Source organism: Mesocricetus auratus, unplaced genomic scaffold (assembly GCF_017639785.1).
Source record: "Mesocricetus auratus isolate SY011 unplaced genomic scaffold, BCM_Maur_2.0 Super-Scaffold_100011, whole genome shotgun sequence".
NCBI lineage: Eukaryota > Metazoa > Chordata > Mammalia > Rodentia > Cricetidae > Mesocricetus > Mesocricetus auratus.
The window spans coordinates 65,671,666-65,694,220 of NW_024429195.1; the positions used below are offsets into that span (position 1 = coordinate 65,671,666).

The 22,555-nt window shown below is 36.3% G+C and overlaps 1 protein-coding gene across 2 annotated transcripts; it reads left to right on the forward strand.

Annotated features, from left to right (window-relative positions):
- Positions 1 to 525: 525 nt before the first annotated feature.
- On the forward strand, positions 526 to 21,495 carry Alx1 (ALX homeobox 1). Of its 2 annotated transcripts, XM_040754974.1 has the most exons (5): positions 526 to 672; positions 1,064 to 1,216; positions 4,084 to 4,388; positions 6,963 to 7,091; positions 20,865 to 21,495. In XM_040754974.1, the coding sequence occupies exons 2-5, from the start codon at positions 1,084 to 1,086 to the stop codon at positions 21,183 to 21,185; spliced, it is 888 nt and encodes a 295-aa protein (XP_040610908.1). In that variant the 5' UTR covers positions 526 to 672; positions 1,064 to 1,083; the 3' UTR covers positions 21,186 to 21,495. The 2 variants fall into 2 exon arrangements, with proteins under 2 accessions (XP_040610908.1, XP_005068090.1); XM_005068033.4 differs by lacking the exon at positions 526 to 672 and having other exon boundaries at positions 814 to 1,216.
- Positions 21,496 to 22,555: the final 1,060 nt, after the last annotated feature.

A 22,555-nucleotide genomic window follows, 5' to 3' on the forward strand; every position in this document is an offset into this window, starting at 1 on the left:
GGCACTTGTCTTTATGAATTTTCTAAAGAAAGCATTTCGCTCTGATGATTAACGGGTGGACCAAGGGCAGAGGTGACAGAAGCTGGGTGGTAGTAGCAAAATACGGTTCTTTTAAAGGACCCTTGCCCAAGCTCCCATCTCATCCGATGCCCACAACCTCCGCAAGGCCACTGAATCCCACAGCAAACGCAAAGACCAGGGCCTCGGCGAGCGGCAAGCGCTGCTACCGCAGCGACGCCAGCATTTTAGTTAGAGGCAACCTCGGCCCCTCTACCACCAGCAACCCAGTTAACAGCTGCCGCTGTATCCGGCTTCTTGGGCTCAGATTAATGTGGATCTTCCACGTAAACGATTTACGGATGAAATAAAAGCTCTTTAGAGCAACACTTCCTTTCAAGTTCTTAAGATGCCTCTAAATCTTCTGGGAGTGAGTGGCTGGCGTGGGGGCGGGGTGGACAGCGGGTGCTGGGGGTGGAGGGGTGGGGATGGCCCATCAGGGCGCTGGGAGTGGAGGGCTAACCCACTCCGCGTTCTCACCAGGCTCCTCCGCAATGCCAGTCCAGTATCGAGGCGATTACATTTTCTGGGTGACGGGGCCTTGTCTCTCTTGGCAACTGTCTGAAATGGAACTGTCTGTCTGAACTAGGCCGGGGCGCGCCCTGCCCTGGGTGGGTGAGTAGGGAAGATGGGGGTGGGGTGGGGGAGGAGGGGACCCTGGGGTGGAGTTAGTCCCTGCCTATTTTCATATTCATTAGGACTGGGAGGTTGCCGGAGGAGCCCAGCTGAGTTTCAAGATATAAAAGCAACTTCGGGTGCCCCTTCTGCAGCCCGGACATATTAAGAGGCTGGGAGCTGGGCAGCTCCCGGCGTCGCGGGGCTCGCTTCCCTTTCCCTCCTCTCTGACCCACCCTCCTCCCGCCCACTGCTCCCTCCTCCCTCCGCGCCCTCCATCCTCCGCGCCCCAGAGCAGCCAGACAGCCTTCCAGGATAATGGAGTTTCTGAGTGAGAAGTTTGCCCTTAAGAGCCCGCCAAGTAAAAACAGTGACTTTTACATGGGCACAGGAGGCGCGTTGGAGCACGTTATGGAGACGCTGGACAATGAGTCCTTTTATGGCAAAGCGACGGCAGGCAAATGCGTGCAGGCCTTCGGGCCGATGCCGAGAGCTGAGCATCACGTGCGCCTAGACAGGACCTCGCCCTGTCAGGACAGCAGCGGTAAGTCCCCAGGACCCCGGACGGGCTCCAGCCCCAATCCCATCTTTATCCTCATTTCCGGGCGGCCGGGCCGCGGCTCTAGCCTCAGCGCCAGCCTCAGCAGTCCTTCCCTGAATTGAGGTGCGGTGCGGGTCGGAGTGAAAAAATGAGAGAGCTGGGATCCAGGCTGTCGGGGGACTGAGGGAGGCAGCCTGCTGCCCCGCACTTTCTCTTGCTTTGGGACCCTTGCAACTGACCGGGGTCCAGGGCTAAATCTTGAGCGAAATTTCGCTCTCCGGGAAAATCCACAACTGGCAGGACCAGGACCCCAGTATAGGCTAACAGGGCTCTGAAGAGACCTTAGTTGAGTCGAGATCGTTCTGAACTCCGGGATGCCAGTGCGCAAGGAAGCGAAATCCATCACTGCACGTCACAGTGGTCAGGAAACCTAAAATCTGTGAGCTCCTTTAGATGGGTGGGAACCGACACACAACAAAACTTTTTATTGTCCAAGGCGGGACGATATTCTCATTGCAAAAATGGTGTATTTCAGTTGCTCTTTATTAGCTTGTGTGGATTTGTGATTTCTGCGGATTTTTGTTTGTTTACTGCGTTTGCAATCGGCAAACACAGGTTCTTGTTATGCAGTAAATCACATTGGCTTTGGGCAAATCATTCCGACAAAAATCATTCACTTTCGGGTTCTTCACTGTCTACTTTTATCTTGCTCCACATAAAAACGCCACCCAAAGAGCCTTTTGAAATGCTTCTGGACAGAATCTTCGACTCTGAATGCCAGAGTATCTCCAAGTCAAAATGTTATCAAAACAAACCATCTATCTTTTTCTATCTTGTAGCTCAGTACAAACCTATCATTTCACATGCCGACAGTTAAAGCAGGTTTATGATTCCAAGAGGACTTTTCCTTATCATAGTGTATACTCCACCCTTGAGCTGTAAGGAGCGGGCTGCGTTAAAATAACAAACGAATTAAGTGTGAAATATTTACAACAAGCCTCCGCCCCCTATTTTAATGGAAGTTCAAATATCTGGCAAGACATTGACTCTTTCGGGAGCTCGTTTCCTTGCTCGCTACTTTGTACACAGATTTTGAGTGAATCTCGTAGTCTACTAATTTTATTCAGTACGGAGAGTGGCTTTTGACTTGTTCGGTAACAACAACAGAAAATTGCACACAACAGAGGAAACTATCATTTAGGTGGACTCGATCGTTTATTTGGAAAGAGTGGAAGAGCTAATTTTTACATACCAGGAAGTGTTGGCTTCCCGACTGCATTTCGGCGGCCGCATCTGTGTTCTCGGCATTCTCAGATGCATGCATAAAGTTATTTGAACTGACAGGATTGTTTCAAATGGTTCTGCAGTGGCTTGAGCCTACTACTAGATAAACTCGTCTTTTAAATTGTCGGAACAAGAGGAGAGAGAAATGATGGTCGATTTGAGGTGAATCATCATCTTTTAAGCGATCATCTCGCTCTTAGGAAGAATTTTAACGGAGAAAGACTGAATAAAATGAACACGGATGGTTACCGGCTACATTTGTGAAAAAGTCGGTCTTTCTCCAGACTTGCCCCCAGCTTCTTTGGGGCTTCCCCTCCCCCACCTCTAATTGCCGCAGTTCCCGGTTTAACTCTTGTCTGCTAAGACAAAACCCTACTGTTCATCAGTCATAGCCCTCTTAATATTTAATTTCACAGCACATCTTCCTTTGCATAAGATCAATGTGCAATTTAAATTGTATAGACATTAAAAATCAGTTCATTTGTAGAACGCATGAAACGGTTCTTCAAACTATTATGGGGAGTCCCACCCCTCAGGCAACTCCAACCCCCTTTTTAAAGAAGCAAATGAAAAATGTTGGATCAGTCTCTGGGAATTAGTGTTCTGAGGACTGCCTTTGTTTTCCTTAAAATACGACAATAACACAAACCCCAAATAGTTCCTGCTGCCTTATGTTCATTGAATCTCTTTGTGAAATTTAATGATACCATTAGTTTCTTGTTATAGTGCAAGCTTGAACTCGGATCTCAAGAACATTACTGAAATTAAAATAACTCTTGACAGAATACAAAAATGCCATCTTAAATTTTACTTTATTTATTTATTTTTGTAATTTTCACTTCTAAGAGTTCCTGGAAGGGGGGGGGGGGTTCTGACCTAAGCAGACATGAGTTAAATGGAAGTATGAAGTATTCAAGACACTTTTAATGTGAAGAACTTCACTAAAATCTTATACCTTTAAACTATAAGCCACTTTCAGAACTTGATAAAAACTTTAAAAAAATAGAAGATCGATTTCTGAAGGAAATTTTAATTCAGACACTAGATCAAATATATGAAATGTAATGGAAATCATATCCCATTGAAATGTCTTCTTAGCATCATTTTGTGGGGATGGGAGATAGAGTTAATATTGGTAGAAATGATGAATTAAACGTGATGTGTCCCTTTTTTGAAAACCAGCATTTTAATTTTGTCTTACGTACAAAATATGAGTATATGCTATGCACACTTTTTTGTTTTGTACATATTTCAAAAGTCATGGTTGTTTAGATTTTTTTAGTCTGGAGCAAATTTTCACTTGACTATTTTAATTTGATTATAAATTTTATGCATAAGCTGTACATTTGCCATGTAAAACAGATCTGTGGACTTTGGCAAATCATGAGTCCATGTATACATTTAAAACTGTTTTTAAGCCTGATCAATAGTGAATTAATAACTATGAATTGCACATCATGTGATGATAGAACATTGGTAAAATAAATTACTGGCAGACCTATTTCCCGATGCTTTAAGTTAGTTCACATCAGTTATTTCGTGTGTTTCACCATCCTGAGTTCTGCTGTTTTGCCCTCTGAGTACAGTGAACTATGGGATCACCAAAGTGGAAGGACAGCCTCTTCACACCGAGCTGAATCGAGCAATGGATAGCTGCAACAATCTCAGGATGTCTCCTGTGAAAGGGATGCCAGAGAAGGGTGAGCTGGATGAACTTGGGGACAAATGTGACAGCAATGTATCCAGCAGCAAAAAAAGGAGACACAGAACTACCTTCACCAGTTTGCAGCTGGAGGAATTAGAAAAGGTCTTCCAAAAAACCCATTACCCGGACGTCTATGTCAGAGAACAGCTTGCACTGAGAACAGAGCTCACCGAGGCCAGGGTCCAGGTAGGTTCTGAAAGGTGACCTTTTGGGGAGGGTTAATATTATAAAAAGTGAATAACTTGAAGTAATTTGTCAAAAAGGAACATTGTCAGCTAAGACATCTTACTTGTGCCAAAGTAATATGGTCCATTAAAATTTCTTGTTAGTTGTAATAATTTTGAACACTCACTAAGTTTAGGGAAAACAGCTATTTCAGAAACTGGATAATGAAGTCATTAAAAAGAACAGAATATGGTAGCACATCTCTGATTAAAAAAAATCTTAAAGGGTGAAAAAATTTCAAAGTTACCTACCTAGTTTTCAATATTTATATATTACCTATATATAATTTATCTTTATGTATATCCTAAGATATTTTCACTAATAAAATTTAAGAAACATAAAATAGGTCATTTAGAGTTTTTTAGTCCCAACTATTTTCAATATATACCATTGAATTTTAGTTTTTAAGGTCTAGGTACAGATTTTTTCAGAGTAATTATTAACAATGCAATTTAAATAATTTTTATGTATTGGATTATATTTATAAACTAGTTAAATGACTAAACCAGAAGGTTCAATGAATCTAATTTCTTGTAAAAATTAAAAGAAAAAATTATACTGGGTAAAATGTTACCTTTCGTCTCAGCAGTATTTTATTGTGGCCAGAGCTGATATTTTTAAATTACACTTTATTAGTTGACAAATTTGAAAGGCAGCAATAATTCAAAAGGCCTTTTTTCTTTTTATATACTTTTGCCACATTATTGAATTCCCTCTCTCATAAATTACTGTAATAGGAAGATGAATAAGTTGTGATTTTTTTTATTTTGTTAATGGAGTTAGTTTTGCTTGTATGGTCCATTTGTCATTGCTGACCACATGTGGTGACTCGGGGATGACAGCCAGCAGGTAATAGTTAACATTCTTAAAGCAAGTGGTAATTCTACCATAGTTCAGCAAAAAATACAGAGAAAGTTTGTACTAATGAAGAACGTCAGAACTGTCTGGTATTCACACCAGTCCTGCTTTTGTACTTTGTCCCGTTACTGTTATTTAAATTAGTAATACTTGTAACCATCGAAAAATACGTTTACATGCAGACTGATCAGCTGTTCACTGCATGTTTCCCCTTCAGTACAGATTCATATCTGTTTAAGGACATGCAGAGAGAACCAATCTGATCTGTATTAATCCAGGTTGTTCTCTTTCAAGCATTTCCACAGGCATGTGGAAATCGATACCCATTTTAAAGACACTGTCAAGAGTAAGAGAGACGACAGAAAGCACTTGTACATTCTTTGTGCTTCTCTGTGTTCAGTATAGGAAAATGTGTGTTCTTTTGTTGTGTCAAACCCCAGTACCGATGGGCACTATTTGATACTAGCAATGTAACTTGGGAATGATTCTTAAAAGGTAGTTCTTGAAAGACTTGTGATTTCAGAAAACTTTCTGATGTATAATATTAAATGTGCAATGTATATGTAGGCCTTGGATATTAACAGGCAGCAAAAGTTGTGGTAATATAAAATATACAAAATTAGAATTTCATATTAAAAATGTATCCACAAATTTTAAGTAAAATTTAGTGAAAAAATCTTTGCAATTTTTATTTATATACACTTGATTTCCAATTTCTTTCTAATCCATCGAGACTCTGCAAATAGTTATATAAAGATGAGTGGTTCCTGAATGTTGCCTAGGGAGTGCTTATTCAAAAATATCAAAGCTTCATTTATAATATAATTTTCTGTTTCTTCTTTTAAGGCACTGCAGTATTAGAATTTTAAAGGATCACTCTCAGGAATAGTTATTTGCATGAGGATTTTTTAGATATGATTAGAGAAATCATGAAAGGCAGTTTAATGAGCTGGGAGAAACAGACTAATTCATAGGCATTCGTGACACATGGTTCTGTCTGCCTCCCTTATTTTGCAATCTATAAGAGTTTTCAATTGGCTAAAATAAGTGTAGTTATGTATTTTAACTTCAGGTGATTGTACTTCACCTACCAGCCTTTTGATGTCCAAAAGAACACATCATTTTATTTTCCTGTTTCTAAGTAATCAAGGTAATACTGTTGCCAGCCATTTTAGGTAAAATATCACTTTTTAACTTTTACAAAATCATTTAAGTATAATGTCATCTCAGAAATGTCTTCTGTTTATGACACATTTTCAAGACAGTTTGTCCATAGGCAGCGATGACAAGTGGGCTATGATCGACTGAGGAAAGGGATGAGATATTGTCCCTCAAGCTCATCAAACCCACTTAGGGGATGAAGACCCACAGCAAGAAGAATGATTATATTACCACCTTCTTTTTATTTTCCACAAATGAAAACATAGACACATACGCATAAATGAGCTTGTCTAAAATCCCGTTCTTTCTATTGTTATGTTACCTCATGCACATACTATGCCTCATATCAGGATACAAGAGAATGTAAAACATGTGGGACTAGTCCTGATGTAAAGAAATACATTCGCTGTTACTTTTTACTGCGTTGATTTTCCTTTCTGACACGAAGTTTTTAATGTCAAATTTGCTCTACCTAATGTTCTTCAGCTAAAATCGTACTCTTTTAAAAAACACTAGGTTTGGTTTCAAAATCGAAGGGCCAAGTGGAGAAAAAGAGAACGATATGGCCAAATACAGCAAGCTAAAAGCCATTTTGCTGCCACCTATGACATATCAGTTTTACCAAGGACTGACAGCTACCCACAGGTATGGTCAATGACACAGAATGCTCAACAAGGATGGTGGGTGTGGCTTCACTCAGAGGGTGACTTAGGGTTTCTTAGATCTAGTATAATAGCTAAGAGTAAAAATTTAACCCTCAGAAAATGTATTCTACTTTTAACAGACTTTTTAATTCACTCAATAATATATTTATTTTCTAATTACCTTCCTTCATAGTCATTCACTGGAAAATATTCCATGGTCTGTGCCTTTTGGGTTTGTTACATATTTAAAACAAACAAACAAACAAAAGAAATAGCACCTAATGATATGTCTTTATTTTATCATGCATTTAATTATTCAGGCTATTTTTTATTAGATTAAAAAACATGTTGCCTGTCATAAAATCTTTGTGGCCATAATTTTGTGCAACATACAAAATGCTGCTGTTAAATGTGAATTTTTAGTTCTCAACTCTATTTAAAGACCCCGTTCTTTTACTAACCTATTTTTTCACAGTTGATGCTGCTTGCTGTTTCAAGAGCACACTCAATACTTTACGATTTATGACATATTTTTAAAAAATGATCATACATAAGATGTTTATTACAATGGGAGCTCTCTAATCACATCTCAAACAGTGTTTGTTTCCATTTCTCTTTATTTCTTTTTGACCAATCATGTTTTCTTCTTTTTCACACTTTGTGGTATACGTGTGTGTGTGTGTGTGTGTGTGTTTTCTCATCTTGAAGTCTATCATATTATATTAATATGGAATAATGATATCCTGCCCTGCTTTGTTGATGCTTGATGAGGGACATGGGGATTGCCTGGAGCAAGACGTGTATTGTTTCATACCTTGTTACTTATTGATACATGGTTTGTAAGGCACATATAAAGTGTAGTCTGGATAAGTACTTTTCAATGTCAGTAAGAACCATCTGAACTCCTAATGTGAGAATGCCCATTCTGTTCAACTGTAAATTCACACCCTCCATGTGAGTTCAGCCCTCTAATGATGTCACTAGTATTCTTTTGCCTGTAAATTTCCTTTTAAAAAGTTTTTGGGAACTTCTTCCTTGTATATAATTCTTTAAATTTATCCTGCAATTTTTACATTAAAAAAGCGCATCAGAAAAGACCAAGTTCTGGTCCCTTATTTTAAAACTCAGGAAAAACAAGGCTAGTTGTGTTAAGGAATTGGCCCATGAACACATCAGTGTTCTCTTCCAGGGCAGGCAATGAGCAGCTGCTATGACTCCACTGTTTTTTGCAGGTTTCAAGAGGCCAGTATTATAGAAATGGTTTTATTTATCATCACATACTTCCATTAGTGTATCCTGCGTCCTTTCAAACTTATCTGAAATTAGTTACCTTATTTCTTCCTGGTTAAAAATGACTATCTTTTGCTTACTAAGTATCTCAGAGCTGGTGAAATTTAATTAACCTCATATTCTTTAGGTGACAGTGGAATTTTGAACAAAATGTTATGAAACTGTTTCCCCTCTGGATGGTAACCTCCATGGGAAGACAGACAGTCATGCCTTATAGCTTTTAAGCCTTATGTACTGTCCATGCCATATCCTAAACAGGTTGCATAGGGATTTCTTAACCAACGTAACAGCCATCTATAATGGGTATTGCTTTTCTTAATTTCTCACATGAGAAATGAGGCACAGAAACAGGAGGTATACATTTACTTCTACTTGTCATGAACCCAGATTTGACCAGAGTCAAGTTTGGCTCACTAGCACAAGGTCTTTGAGAAAATATATTATTTAAAACGTTTATTAGAATTTTAAACATTAATACAATATTCATATAATTTCATCCTGCTTCCCCTTCCAATTCGTCCCAAACCTCCCATTCACTCTCAAATTCTTATTTAATTATTATTGTACATTTATTCTCTCTCTTTCTCTCTCTCTCTCTCTCTCTCTCTCTCTCTCTCTCTCTCTCTCACACACACACACACACACACACACACAGCACACAGCCTGTTGAGACCATTAATTTTGTTTTGTGTGTATAGTGGTTTAAGGCTGACCTTAACACACATAACAGACTGTCTTTCCATGTGAATATGTGAATACATTTAAGTCCTTGAATTGCCAGCAATGTAATTCTAAAACAGCCATGAGCTCCACTGCTAGATGGGCAGTTTACTTCAGGGAGGCAGGGAATGTACCTCAAGCCAGTAAAATAATAAATGAGTGTGATGGTGTATAATTTACATAATTTTGAAGCTACTAATTTCAGACTTTAGAAAAGAAAGATACCAACTGTTGAACTGATTTCAAGTAGAATTTAAACAATTGTACAGTAAACTTTACAGAGTTCTTGACTGAAGTGCCTGTTTTTGAATACTGCTGCTGGTCTACATCCCTTTGACTTTGAATCCTATTCATATTTTTTTATTTTGTGTTCCTGGCTGTTGGCTACTTTGGTTTTGGCTCATATTTCTTATTTGCTGTTTCATAAAACTTTTGCAATAGGGCCTGGCACCAATTAAAATCTTTGAGAGGGCCCACAGCACTGACTACCCATCCCTTTTGCTAGCAATATTTTGCTATTGGCTTACTGCATCTCACAGCTTTGGATATCAGCTAACACAATCTAGTAGCCTCATAGCTAAGACAAGAAGAGGATAAGGTGTGTCCAGGTGGACATTAGATAGTTTTTTTCACTTCCACAAATCATGGGAATCATGGGAATCTCCTTGAAACTTCCATGTCATGTAAATACATTGACTCTATTAAGGTATGGGAATAGAGAAGAATTGTGCTGAATTTATTTTGACAGTGAAATTGATAAATGCCTATAAAGTGAGCATTGCAACAACTTCTCAAACTATTCTATATTACTGGTAAAATCATATTTACTTAATTATTTTTGATCCAGAATTCTGGAATCAAGCACAATTCACAGTAACTTTGGCGAAAGCCAGAGGAAAATCCTCCTTCAATGTAAAACTATGAAGTAGACTTATTTTAGTTCTATGAAAAGCAATTATGTCAAGATCAGGTCTCCCAGGCTTCAGCCTAAAGGAGATGTTTTCTATCATGCAGTTTGAAAATAGAAACTTCTAGCAGTAGAAATAGGCACTGAAATAGAATCCAAAGACTTAGTGCAAGAAAACATTGGATTTGGTACTGTTACTAATTACATGGAAAAAAAGTATAAACTACAAAAAAAATCTGAAAACTGGAAAATGTTGGAGGCAGGGCAGAAATAAAGAATTAACAGTTTGGCAGGGATGCAAAAACATACACAGAAATACAGGAAAAACAGAAAGGGTTTAAAATATAATTTTTTGAAGTACGGAAAATCACTGTACCTAGCAGAAAGATGTCTACATAGGACACAAGCAGTAATTAAGCATTTGTAACATGCACACTTTAAAAGCTTTGTTCCCAACTGGTTTTCATTACTTTGTAGTAACAATATAACCCTAGAAATATCAATAAAAATTAACAACCCAGGTGTTATTTTAACCCAGTTGTTTGCTTCTTTCTTATCTCCATGGACTCACTTTGAGTCAACATCTTCTGAAGTCAGGCATCAAGGCCTATTTTTGCAATCTTCTCTTCTAAATCAATCACATAATCAAGTAGTCAATTTTGTCCCTAAAATGTGACTTTTTTTGCAGAGCAAAATATGCACTCATCTTGAAATTTGTAAAATAATGCTATAAACTATTTTATTTTATTTTTATGTCATTATATGAATTAGAAACATGCATGTTTAAAATGTCAATCCCAGCTCTCCTACCCTTTGTCCCTCCACTAGCCCCCCCAGCCCAATCCCCACATCATTCCCCAGGGAGGGTGAGGCCCTCCTTGTGGGGAATCTCCAGAGTCTGTCACTTCATCCAGGGCAGGACCTAGGCCCTTCTCCATGTGTCCAGGCTGAGATAGCATCCATCCATGTGGAATGGGCTCCCAAAGTTCATTTATATGTCTTGGTGAACACTAATCTACTACCCAAGGCCCCAGAGATTTCTGAGGCTTCCTCACTGATACTACACTCATGGAGTCTGGATCAGCCCCCTGTTGGCCTCTTAGCCATCAGTCTGGGGTTCAAGGGCTCCCCCTTGCCCAGTCAGCAGTCTTTGTGGGGTTCACCAGTATGGTCTTGACCGCTTTGCTCATCACTCCTCTGTCTCTGTCACTGGGTTCCAGGGGGTCAGTTCAGCGTTTAGCTGTGAGTATCTGTCTCTGCTTAGAAGAACGGTGTAAACTATTTTAAATGTGCCCAATTATTTTAGATTGTGATAAGGTCTTTTTTTAAAATTCTGCTTATTTTTTGTTGCAAATGAACAATATGAGTTGTATAATACCTAGTGTCACATACATTAAGGTGGCATACTTTTTTTATATGCTGAAAACAGTTTAAGCTAAAGATGGTGGCTCAGTGGCATATGGAAGCCAAATGAACAAGAGTTCACGGCCATATTTAGCTGTGAGTTTGAGGCCAGTCTGGACTTCAAGAAACCCTGTTCCAACCAACCAACCAACCAACCAACCAACCAACCAACCAACCAACCACTCCACATACATTAAAGCCAGGCATTATGCACAAAACCTCTAATCCAACATTCAGGAGACAGAGACCATAGGATTTCTGCCACTTCAAGACTGGAGAGCTGTCTCCCAAGTATCCAAGTCTGAGAACTCAATGCTGCCAGTGTTTTAGGCACCTGTACTCACATACACATGCCTACACACAGGGTCACACACAACACACGTAGTTAAAAAGAAATAGTAAGTGTATTTTTACTTAAATATATACTTGCTTTTGCCTACAATATCAGTTGCCATTTGCCAACATTTTAATAAAGCTAGGTCATTTGATGCTCAGGACATCACTATATTAATAACAGTCTCATTGTGTGAGTTCTGTTTCTCTATGAGAATTCTCTTCCCCACCCATATAATATTTCCTCCTCAACCCTCTAAAGTCCTCTCTCTATTAGAGAAGTATGTGGTATGCCAGGTCTTCTTACTGTTTTCAATGTAGTCTTTCAAAAATGCAACCCAGTTTTTAAAAACCTCTGTATCTCTGTGATAGCAAACAAATTATTAGTAGATGTAAATGCAAGCACTGATTTACTTCAATAACTTTTCATTAATAAACTAAAAATAACGATTAACAAGACAGATGGCTTCTGCAGTCTCTATCAGAAGCAGAACTGGTGGGTTTAAGCAATTAACCTTCCCTTCTTCAGTATACTGAAGAGATTTTCAGAACCCCTTTCATCATAATGATCCCCCCAAATTTCTTTTACATTTTATAAACAAATACATGTTAGTTGCCAGTTTAGGAATGGAAGATTTGTGAGATTAGGTCAACATCCTCTGCTCCCTAGGTAAATTACATGCTAGGTAATGTTTATATTAAGTTACACACACATTTGTGCACAGAAACCAGACCCAAGTAACCAGAGACGCAAAAGGTTTGCTCCTTGAACTTAAAAAGCAAGTAAGAAGCTATCAGCACTAGATACTCATACTCATTTTTATAATTAACAAAATAAAATAATAATGATAATAATAATGACAATAATAAATAGTTTTTGAAAAAGGAGATATTTCCTGTTGAGGTTTAAATACTTTTCTGCAATCCTACAAGGATTGCTGTTTTCACTCTGTTAGACCATATTTGGATCACAGGAACATTTATTTTATTAAGTATCTATTATGTAGCTGGGTGCTATGGGTAATTCCTTGGTTTTCTTTTGAGACTTCATTTGTAAACTTAGAAGTATTTCTGAGGCTAGTGCAGACACTGTTGGTACCATGACTGATGATAATGTTTCCTTTATCTTGAGGCTTAAATTGATTTTTAATAGTAATAAAAAAGCCCTTGATTACTTGATTTCTTTAGCACTGAATCCTGGGGTATGAGGAGATCTTAGGGTTAACATAATGGTTTGCACTGGCTTTGCCACTTAATCACTTTCAGATTTTTGGCAAATGAATTAACTTCTAGGAATATTTCTCCTCACTTAGAGTATGAGGATAAAAATGTTCACAAGACATTTGTGAGTGTTGATCAAAACAGTCCTTTGCACACAATGAGCTCTCAGTAAACATCAGTAATTCTTATAGCCATTAGTTGTCAATATTTACTGTCTAAGTACCTACCTGATCTCTTAAAACTGTAGTATTTAATCTCATCCAATCAAAGTAAAATCACTTTTTAAGTACTTAGGGAAACATCACATTTATTTAACTACACTCTCCAGGTTAAATTAGGACAATCAAATAGAGTAACTTTAGAAGTTTGGATACATAAGATTTCAAATGACCAAAATACTTTTCTCATAGAGAAAATGTTTCCAGAAAATTTTCAACAGATGGTTTAAAGTCATTATTTTGCCTTGTTTTTAGCACCTGAAATATGAAAGAGGCTTTATATAGTGTGTGGTGATAGAAATCACTAAGCCCATTTTACCAAATATATATGCTATCCCATTCTATCCCATATTTTACTCATATACAAAATTTTTAAAATAAATGAACTATTATCACTTAAAATAATTAATCATAAAGTTATATTTGGCATGTTGGATAATTAATACTCTTAGTCTGTGAAATAACTGTGGCATAGTCAGTCATGGCAAGATTTAGCAACCAAAGACACAGAAACCATACCATCACTAGGCCAACAAGTCATATTGATAGCACAGAACTTTCACTAACTGTGATGTTTAAAATCTGAAAAATACAGGATAGTGTATATTTTCCAAATAAACATAGTTTTATAATAGATAAAGCTAGTATTTTACTTTAATATGTAAATATATAAGCTGTCATAAATATATATGAAGAATATTTCATACATGCATATATATGTTAAAAGTAAGTTATGAGTTTCACTAGACACTTTATCAATATCCACTGCTTCAAAGTGCAGCTGGTTGTACAGTTATTATTTAAAAGATTTGCATGAGATTGAAATGTATAATTTTTAATTAAAAATATTTATTTTAATTATGTTAAAACATTAAAAATTTCAAGTTATAAAGAATAACACTCAAAGAAGTAATTCATACTATTTAGAATGTGAAATTTTACATTTTTTTCAAATGTCAAATCCTAACTTAAAGTGACCTTATGGCTTTTCTTCATTGCTTAGAATAAGTTATAATATTGGATTTAAATAGTTTTTTCAGCATTCCTTTAATTAAAAAAATACATTTAAACAGTTTACAGTCCTATATGAGCAAAACATGAGAGGAAATATTATATATACATATATATATAATATGATATATAAGTACCACACACACACACACACACACACACACACACGGATAGAGAACAGTCCTATAGCAAGTAAAGCTTGGCCACTTTACTAGAGCAGATATGTGGATTAAAACCTGCATTTTACTCTCATTGCTATGAGAACTTCATTTTCCTTGTGATTTATAGTTTTACCTAAATCATATGTAATTTAATTAGTCTATCTCCTTTTGGCATTGTGGGTCTAATTATAATTACTCGTTTTTTTGTGGAATTTTTAAAATAAGAATCAGAGTTATTCAATAACATTGTATAAAATTCAAGTGAATTAAAAAATCACAAGAATAAAATTCTAACTTTGCCTTTAGTACTGTGTGTGTGTGTGTGTGTGTGTGATGTATGTGTGTGTGTGAGCACAACAACAGTTAAAGAAACAAGCAGTTAAGACTGTGTTCAACATTAAAGGCAAAGAATCAAATGTTACATTTTTGAGAATTTATTTTAATAACAATTTAAACATATTTATGTGAAGCAACTTTGAAAGTTTCTAGGCATTAAATATCTTAGGAAACTGTATGTGCTTTCAGTGACATGACTGTTTGTTGGACAACATTTTCATAATTTGTCACTGTCATACTGTTGCATATAGTAGTGATTTTAAAATGGAAATAGCACACTGCTTCCAAATCCCTGTCTCGTTTCCACGATGGACATTTTTTTAAAAAGAAAAATGAGAAACTATTTAATAGAGGATCATCTAATAAATATGTAATTTCTGTAACCTCAAGTTTATAACATTGTATACTTAATAAATGTATTTTAGGAATTAAAATTAAAATTAGAGCCAGTAAGTAGGAACTGAAGTTGTGTCCTCATTTTTATCTGAATTGGTCTTTTCATTGCTCAATTAACTCAGGTGGGACCCTTTCAACCACTGTAAGCAAACACATTCTTTAGAAATACAGTCTTTTTTCTTGCTAGTGACTTATTGGTATAGCGACTAGAAAAGCTAATGAATAATAAAGCCAGTCAATAGTTACTGAGGATATGATTACCAGTATTTTTTCAGCTAAACTTTACATTAGGAGAAATGCTAGTGAAGCATGCAATAGCTTCTAGAAAATTAAAGTGCATTTGCGGAAACTGATATTTTTATTTGGAAGACACCATATAAAATCTGTCAAATTCCACAGTGATAATGTGATAATAAAGGTGCATAGTAAGAGCAGAAAATGTACAAAACAATCAATAAATAAATGTAAATAGTTGTCCAAGGGGAAAGATCCAAATCAAGTTTTGGATCTTAGTGTAAAGGAAACATTGCTCAAACATCTCTTTAAGTTTTATTGTGATTTCCCACCCTATTTCTTTCCAAACAGTGTTTAATTTAGCTCCTACCAGGAATGTGCACACATATGATATCAGAGTAATGTGAATGTGTTTAGTGTGTATGTGTATGTGTGTGCGTGAATATTATAAATGTTGGTAGTAAGAGATAAGAAAATGGTCTCTTTGATCATGTAAGGCAGGGTAAATCAATTTATTTTAGGAGAAAATATTACTAATTGTTTTAATACTACTTAAATAGTCTACATCAGCATTGAGAAGATAAAATGTTATCATGAAACTCTTTTATAGCAAGCTTCTTTGCTAAGATAAAGGAAAAGGCAGTGTTTCTCCTTAAAATCTATTTTAAAAACTATTAAAAGTTGCAAGGAAACCTACAATGTAAACATGTACCATTTTTAGGATACTAATATGTGCTTTTCAACTTGCTTGCAAGGAATGTATCTCCACGGTGTTTCCAAGATAAAGGAGTTATATAATAGTAAGATTTGTCATGAGATTTCAAATCACTACCTATATGTGTCCAAACTGAAGATATCTATAAGCACGCATGGGCAGGCACACACACCCCCACACACCGCATCCTACACACTGCACCCCACACCCCCATATTTCTTTTTTCTGATGCTTTCAGTGTCTTGAAGAAAAAAGAATGTGATTTAGTGTGTGCTTACAAACAAAATAACTTTCTCCATAATTACAAATATGTGAGATAAGTGTTAGATTTCCTATTTGAATAGGAAAATATAAGCAGAGTGTCATCTCTGTGAAATAATCCAAAAAGAAACTTGCCCAATTTAAAAGTCAAATTATTAGAACATTTTTTTGCTATGGTAGGAGGATGAGATTTTTCATAGCTTGGCATTCATAAAGAAGGAGTGCACAATTTTAGATTATGCAATTTGTAGGTTCTAGTATAGACCTAATAGAATTGGCATATGCATAGGATGTCTGGACTGCAGTGAATTTAGCTGTTTTATCATCTATTGCCTTCAAGCATAAACCTAATAAAAACAGGTGATTTCCTGTAATGATGACCCTTGCAAGTCTCATGTACCTATCATATAGTAAACCCATTGTAGATGCCCCAATGACAGTTGAAAATGAAGGCGATTGGCAGCTCAAACATATCTATAGGAACATATTATTTTAGAAGTGGTTGAGAGGCCTAGAAATGAAAACCTGAAAATACAAGACATGGGAATTTTGTCATAATAATAGAAATAGTGGTTAGTCAGTGTCATTTTATGGAACACAAACGAAAGAATGGAATTTTTACAAAGTAGTAGAACTTGTGGCCACAGGAAATGAAAAAGTTTAAGCTGTTGAGAGTTTAATTGCATTTGGAAGATGAACTCCACTAGTGTTTTCTAATTTCAACTGATTTTTAAAACAGCATCATATATTTTATCACTACTATCATTTTGACACAGATTCTATGCTCTGATATGACATACTTAATGAGTAAGTACATTTTAAATGGATCTGTGATGGAAAATATGTTTTCATGACAAAAACCCTGTGCATAAATACAGATAGCAAGATAGAAGAATCTGAGTATGATTTTTGTTATGATTATACTTGATGATTTATATGTTCAACCACAAACATACATTAACTGTACTAATCTAATTAGTTTCTAAATTTTTATCAGACTCGCAGTAATTGATCTGTTTAAATTTCACATTCGTAGGAACTTTTCAATCATTCAATATATTATATGAAGGGTTTATTATTTATTTTTACAGGTCAAGATAAGCAAAATAATTATGATGAATAATCACTGGATTTGTTATCATACAGTAGAGCCTTTGAATTATGAAATTGGAAGTGTGTACAAAAATAATCAAATGTAACTTATAAAAATAGTCACCTTATTTTACTGTGTTTTGATTTCTTTGGGTCAGATTTAACCTTATTGGTTATGTAGTCTGAGTTAAAGTCCCAGGTCTCTGTTTTTTTTGTTTGTTTGTTTGTTTTTGACTTACCTTCTACAACAGATTAAAAAAAAACATGTATTTGTGTTAAGATAAAAGTCTTTGTAGTTTATGCCACACATGCTAATTAACTAATGTTCATTAGCTGTCAAGTACTAGATCTAAGGCAGAGGCAGTATTTTAGAGTAAATAAAATCACCATTTTCTTGTGGTATGTTCCCTAAAAATTTGCACCCGATGTTTTGCTATAGAAACCCATTAGATCCATGAAGTCTATTTTGAAAATAAAAGATGTATTTGGGGCAGAAGCTAGGAGGGATAGAGTGACAGCATGGGGAAAGAATGTATTAGGAAAAGTTTCTGAGAATTCTTTATGCGGGGGAGGAAATTTCAAGTTCTTCAAAATGTTTGCATATCCAAACTAAAATATTGCTATGAGTAATTCACTCTATCAATTTGGTCTCCTCAGAAAATACCTTGCATATTAGGAACTTTTTCTATCACAAATAATACATTGATATGTTTGATCAGATCCAGATAACGTTTATGCCATAATAAAATCATTTACCTTTTAATGTTTTTCACTGAAATAGATTCCAGATTTTTTTTTAGATTTTCAAGTAGATTAATGTTAATTCTTTCCATAATAAATATTTTCTTTCTTTAAGTTTGTAGATTGTTTCTTTGCCTTTCTCCCCTTCCCTTCACTATGTAACTGGTTGGAGACATATTTCTATGCATGTGGAATATAATATATGACCATAATAAATTTTAGTGATATTATAAATTGGGAAACACTTTAATGCAGACAGGCAAGTAAATGTTCCCTATCACTATTCATTTTTTTTTTTTTTTTTTTTTTTTTTTTATTTTTTGTCATCTTCTTTTTTTTTTTTTTTTTTTTTATTAATATTTTTTTATTTTCCATTTTAAATTTAGATAAGAAACAAGGTTGCTTCACAAGTCAGTACGAGGTCCCTCTCCCTTTCCCTCCCCTCCTCCCGTGCCCTCCCCCCATCCCCCCCCCGTTATCCCCTCATTCCCCCAGGGAGGGTGAGGCCCTCCATGGGGGTGTCCATAGTCTGTCATTTCATATAGGGCAGGGCCTAGACCCTTCCCCAAGAGTTCAGGGTGAGAGTGCACCTCACATTGTTCTAATTCATTTTTAAATAAGCAAACCAGTTTACCTTCCTTCCTGAAAGCCTTTTCAGTCACATGGCTGTGGGTTTTGCATCATTTTACAATGTTAGATTGAGTGTAAAGAAAAGCACCCATATTACATTAGAAGAGCTAGTTTGATGGAGTAACGGCATTAGCAGCCCTCTTGTTGGTTTGAGATACAGAGCTCAGCAATTATTTTGGCTGATGTGAAATGTGTGGAGAGGAGTAGGCCAACAGGAAAACAACACAGGCCATGATGATTTAAGGACTAACCAAACATACAAAAGATTATATTTATCTATATGTAGGCACACCAGTTAACTCTGTGAACTTATATTATAGTTACATAAAGATACACACTAGCTTACAACAACATTTTAAATATATTTATATTAGGAACTCATTTTAGAACAACACAAAAATAAGTATTTTTTGGTCAGTAAGTATTTTTGTGAGATACTGCACACAAGTGTTAAAATCATTTGTATACATTTTCTTTCATGTTTCAGAAACAAATACACCATCCTGTTTGAATCACAAAACAACTTCCCTAGTGTGAGCTAGATACATGAATACATTTTTTCTGTTATTAATAGAACATAGGTTGTCATAGAGTGTTGTTCAACTTGGGTTTTGTAAGAATATATCAGAGGTTCTCTGTAGAAGCCTGGAATACGCAAATTACAAGACATCCTTATGTGTCAAAAGCATTGATGATTCCATTTTTCATCATGACTTAAATAGAAGAAAGACAGATACCATGACAACACATACTGGTGCCATGTTTAGTTTGAATGTGTTATAAACAGTTAGAAGTTACATGCCTGGAGTGGTGTGCATTCCTGTAATCCCAGGAATTCAGGTGGCTGAAGCAGGAGGACTGGAAGCTTGAGCCTTGCTTGGGCTACATGGCAAATTCTAGGCTTTCCTATATACTACATAGCCAGTCTCTGTTTCGGAAAGCAAAACAGAAGAGCACAGGCCAGAAACAAAACCAAAAGAGAAGGCACATGCATTCGTTTTTATTTCATCTCCCGAGGCTGCATCACTTTGCCCTGCTTTTCCACATAATAGTCTCTTCTCTTCCTTTTCTTCAATTCCACTTGTCATAATTTTCTGTGTGTCTCCCTGTAATTTATGTGGCCTGTTCATTTTTGTTGTTTAATTACATTGCCTATTGTGATTGGGATACTTTTTATTTAAAATTCTCATTTTAAAAATTCTCCATAGTGTTCATTTTATATGCTACTAACTTTGAAAATTGGTGCTTGAATGTTTTATTTTGCTTACTTATCTTCCTTAGAGACTTAATAATATGCATGTTGAATTTGTTTGGCACAAATTGTACCTTTTTTTGCATATGTGATGTTTGTAGTACTTTAACTGTACCCACACGACATCCTAACATTTGCAGTTTTTCACCTGTACTTCTGTTATTTGGTAATGTTTAATGTTTTAGAATTACAAGTTTGTTTTACATGTCACATATCTGTTTTGAATTCCCCATACCATATATAGATAACAGATAATTAAAATGTGTATATTTCAGACTCTCAGTGCAGTTTACTGAAGTGTCGATATAGGACACAAGAAGCAATAAAAGGGAAATAATTTCTGAATGAATACAGTTTTAAAAATATTTTAGACAAAACTACTTAAATGTCGGCAAAAATTTCCTGTGAAAACCACCGTTCCAGCTTCAGAACTGGGAAAAAGACACAGCTGTATCACTGTGTTTAGAAAGATGAATATCATCTTTAAATTTAAGACCATGTTTCAAGTTCCTTCCTTAAACACATGAATAGAAACTGTGAGTCCTGACTACGTAGCCCGTGTGCATCTTAAAATTATGACTGTATCAAGAATATCTAAGAAATTTTTGTTTTCTGGGAGTATTTTCTGTGGTTAAGTATGCGAGCTTTGATGATCTATTATAGTAAACAAACTGTAATAATTTTTTCATTGACTTGTTTTCCAGCCACTGTTTTGTAAACTTAGAAGGAAATTACAGACCTTCTAATAGGGTCAAATAATGAGTAGCTAACCCAATTTCGTAAACCTAAGGAAAGTGAAAGGGTAAAAGTGAGAATGTGTGCATGTAACATTTGTTGTTTCATACATTCCAGATTCAGAACAATTTGTGGCCGGGGAATGCAAGTGGTGGTTCTGTGGTTACGTCATGCATGTTACCACGTGATGCGTCCTCCTGCATGACACCTTATTCTCACTCGCCTCGGACAGATTCCAGTTACACGGGATTTTCAAACCACCAGAATCAGTTCAGCCATGTGCCCCTCAACAATTTTTTCACTGACTCTCTTCTCACTGGGGCTACCAACGGACACGCATTTGAAACAAAGCCAGAATTTGAAAGGAGGTCTTCCAGTATCGCTGTTCTGAGAATGAAAGCCAAGGAGCACACCGCCAATATTTCATGGGCCATGTAACATACAGTACTGTTTTATTTTTCTTTTCATAGCAAAGTAAGACATTCTTATTTCTCATATTTAATGGGTACCACAATAAGCTGCTGTGTGTGGAAGGCTAACGGTCAAGATATACAGTGAGACCAGCTTATATGAATAGTTGTTATTATTTAACATTAAAATCTAAGAATGGACCTCTGAAAGGACTAAATAGGTTTACCATGCACTAGCCTCCACAAACTCTGTTTTAGTAGTAAGTTTTTTTTCCTATTGTACAAGTCAATGAAATATGGTCATGCAACTTCTTAAAGGAATAAATGTATTAAACAAATCCTTCTGTGATAGACTGATTTATGCTAGTTGTGGATACAAGAAATCCCTTGTAAAATGATACCTGATAAACGAGGAAACACCCTGGGGGAAAAGGCAATATTGAACCAGGGAGCTTTGAGAACTAACGCCATTTCCCCTTCTTTGGCTCAAAGACACAATGGACATATACTCTGTTGCCCAGAATTTATCTTCGAGTCTCCAGATTTTTTTTTTAACCTTTCAATGTCTTGGTGAATTTCTACTCAGGGGGTGGGGGAAGACTTTCTGAATGGATTGGTATTTGCATGAAATATCTGGGCAATTTCTTGCAACCATGTGGGTAAAGGTGACAGCTGAAATATTCTGGTGTGATTTAAAGTCTAGTCAACTGGGCAGGTTTTATAAATGCAACTTTTAGGTGAAGAGGCTAGCTTGAAGACTGCAACTTAGTGATTAAAACCAAGAAACATTAGCAAATGTACGGTTGCTTTTATGCTAAAATCATGCTGATTGCCTTGCATATGTGGATATCCAGCAAATTCGGGGTTACGTTTCAGTCAAAGCAGCAACAGATCGGAATTTATGTATGTTTTGTGGGTACGTGCATGCTCAAAAGCATGCCTGTGTGGTTCTTGATGCTCTATTCCTTATACATTCTTGCTACTGTGTTTTGTGTGGAGAATTAAGATGTCAGGAGGATCTCCAAAAATTTCTAGTTAAAAAAAAAGAAGAAAAATACATTGCATCTGGAAAATTGTTCACTTCTTTGATTTACTTCTCCTCCCTTTCCCCTGTCACATTCCAAGCTTTTTCTTATGAGTGAAATGTCAGCCCCCTTGAAAGATTCTTAAGTGCATAAAGGCAAAGTCAATTAATTGAGGCGAAGATGACTTCCACGGCTCAGATCAGAGCAACATCTACTCTTTGTACTCTGGTATGATCTTCATGTGGTTCCCGTGGACTTTAGCAGTCTTCCTCACAGCCCTAATTTGGGTAAAGAATAGGAATACATGGGTTTCTAAAATAAAATTGATGAAAAGTGCTTTTATCCACGAAATGTCTTTTGTTAGTGGGAAGAT

Excerpts from the sequence above, each read along its gene's own strand:
- Alx1 (XM_005068033.4), top strand. The coding sequence starts at position 991 with ATGGAGTTTCTGAGTGAGAAGTTTGCCCTTAAGAGCCCGCCAAGTAAA. Across the intron at positions 4,389-6,962 it reads TCACCGAGGCCAGGGTCCAG|GTTTGGTTTCAAAATCGAAG; the intron begins GTAGGTTCTGAA and ends AAAAAACACTAG. Across the intron at positions 7,092-20,864 it reads GGACTGACAGCTACCCACAG|ATTCAGAACAATTTGTGGCC; the intron begins GTATGGTCAATG and ends CATACATTCCAG.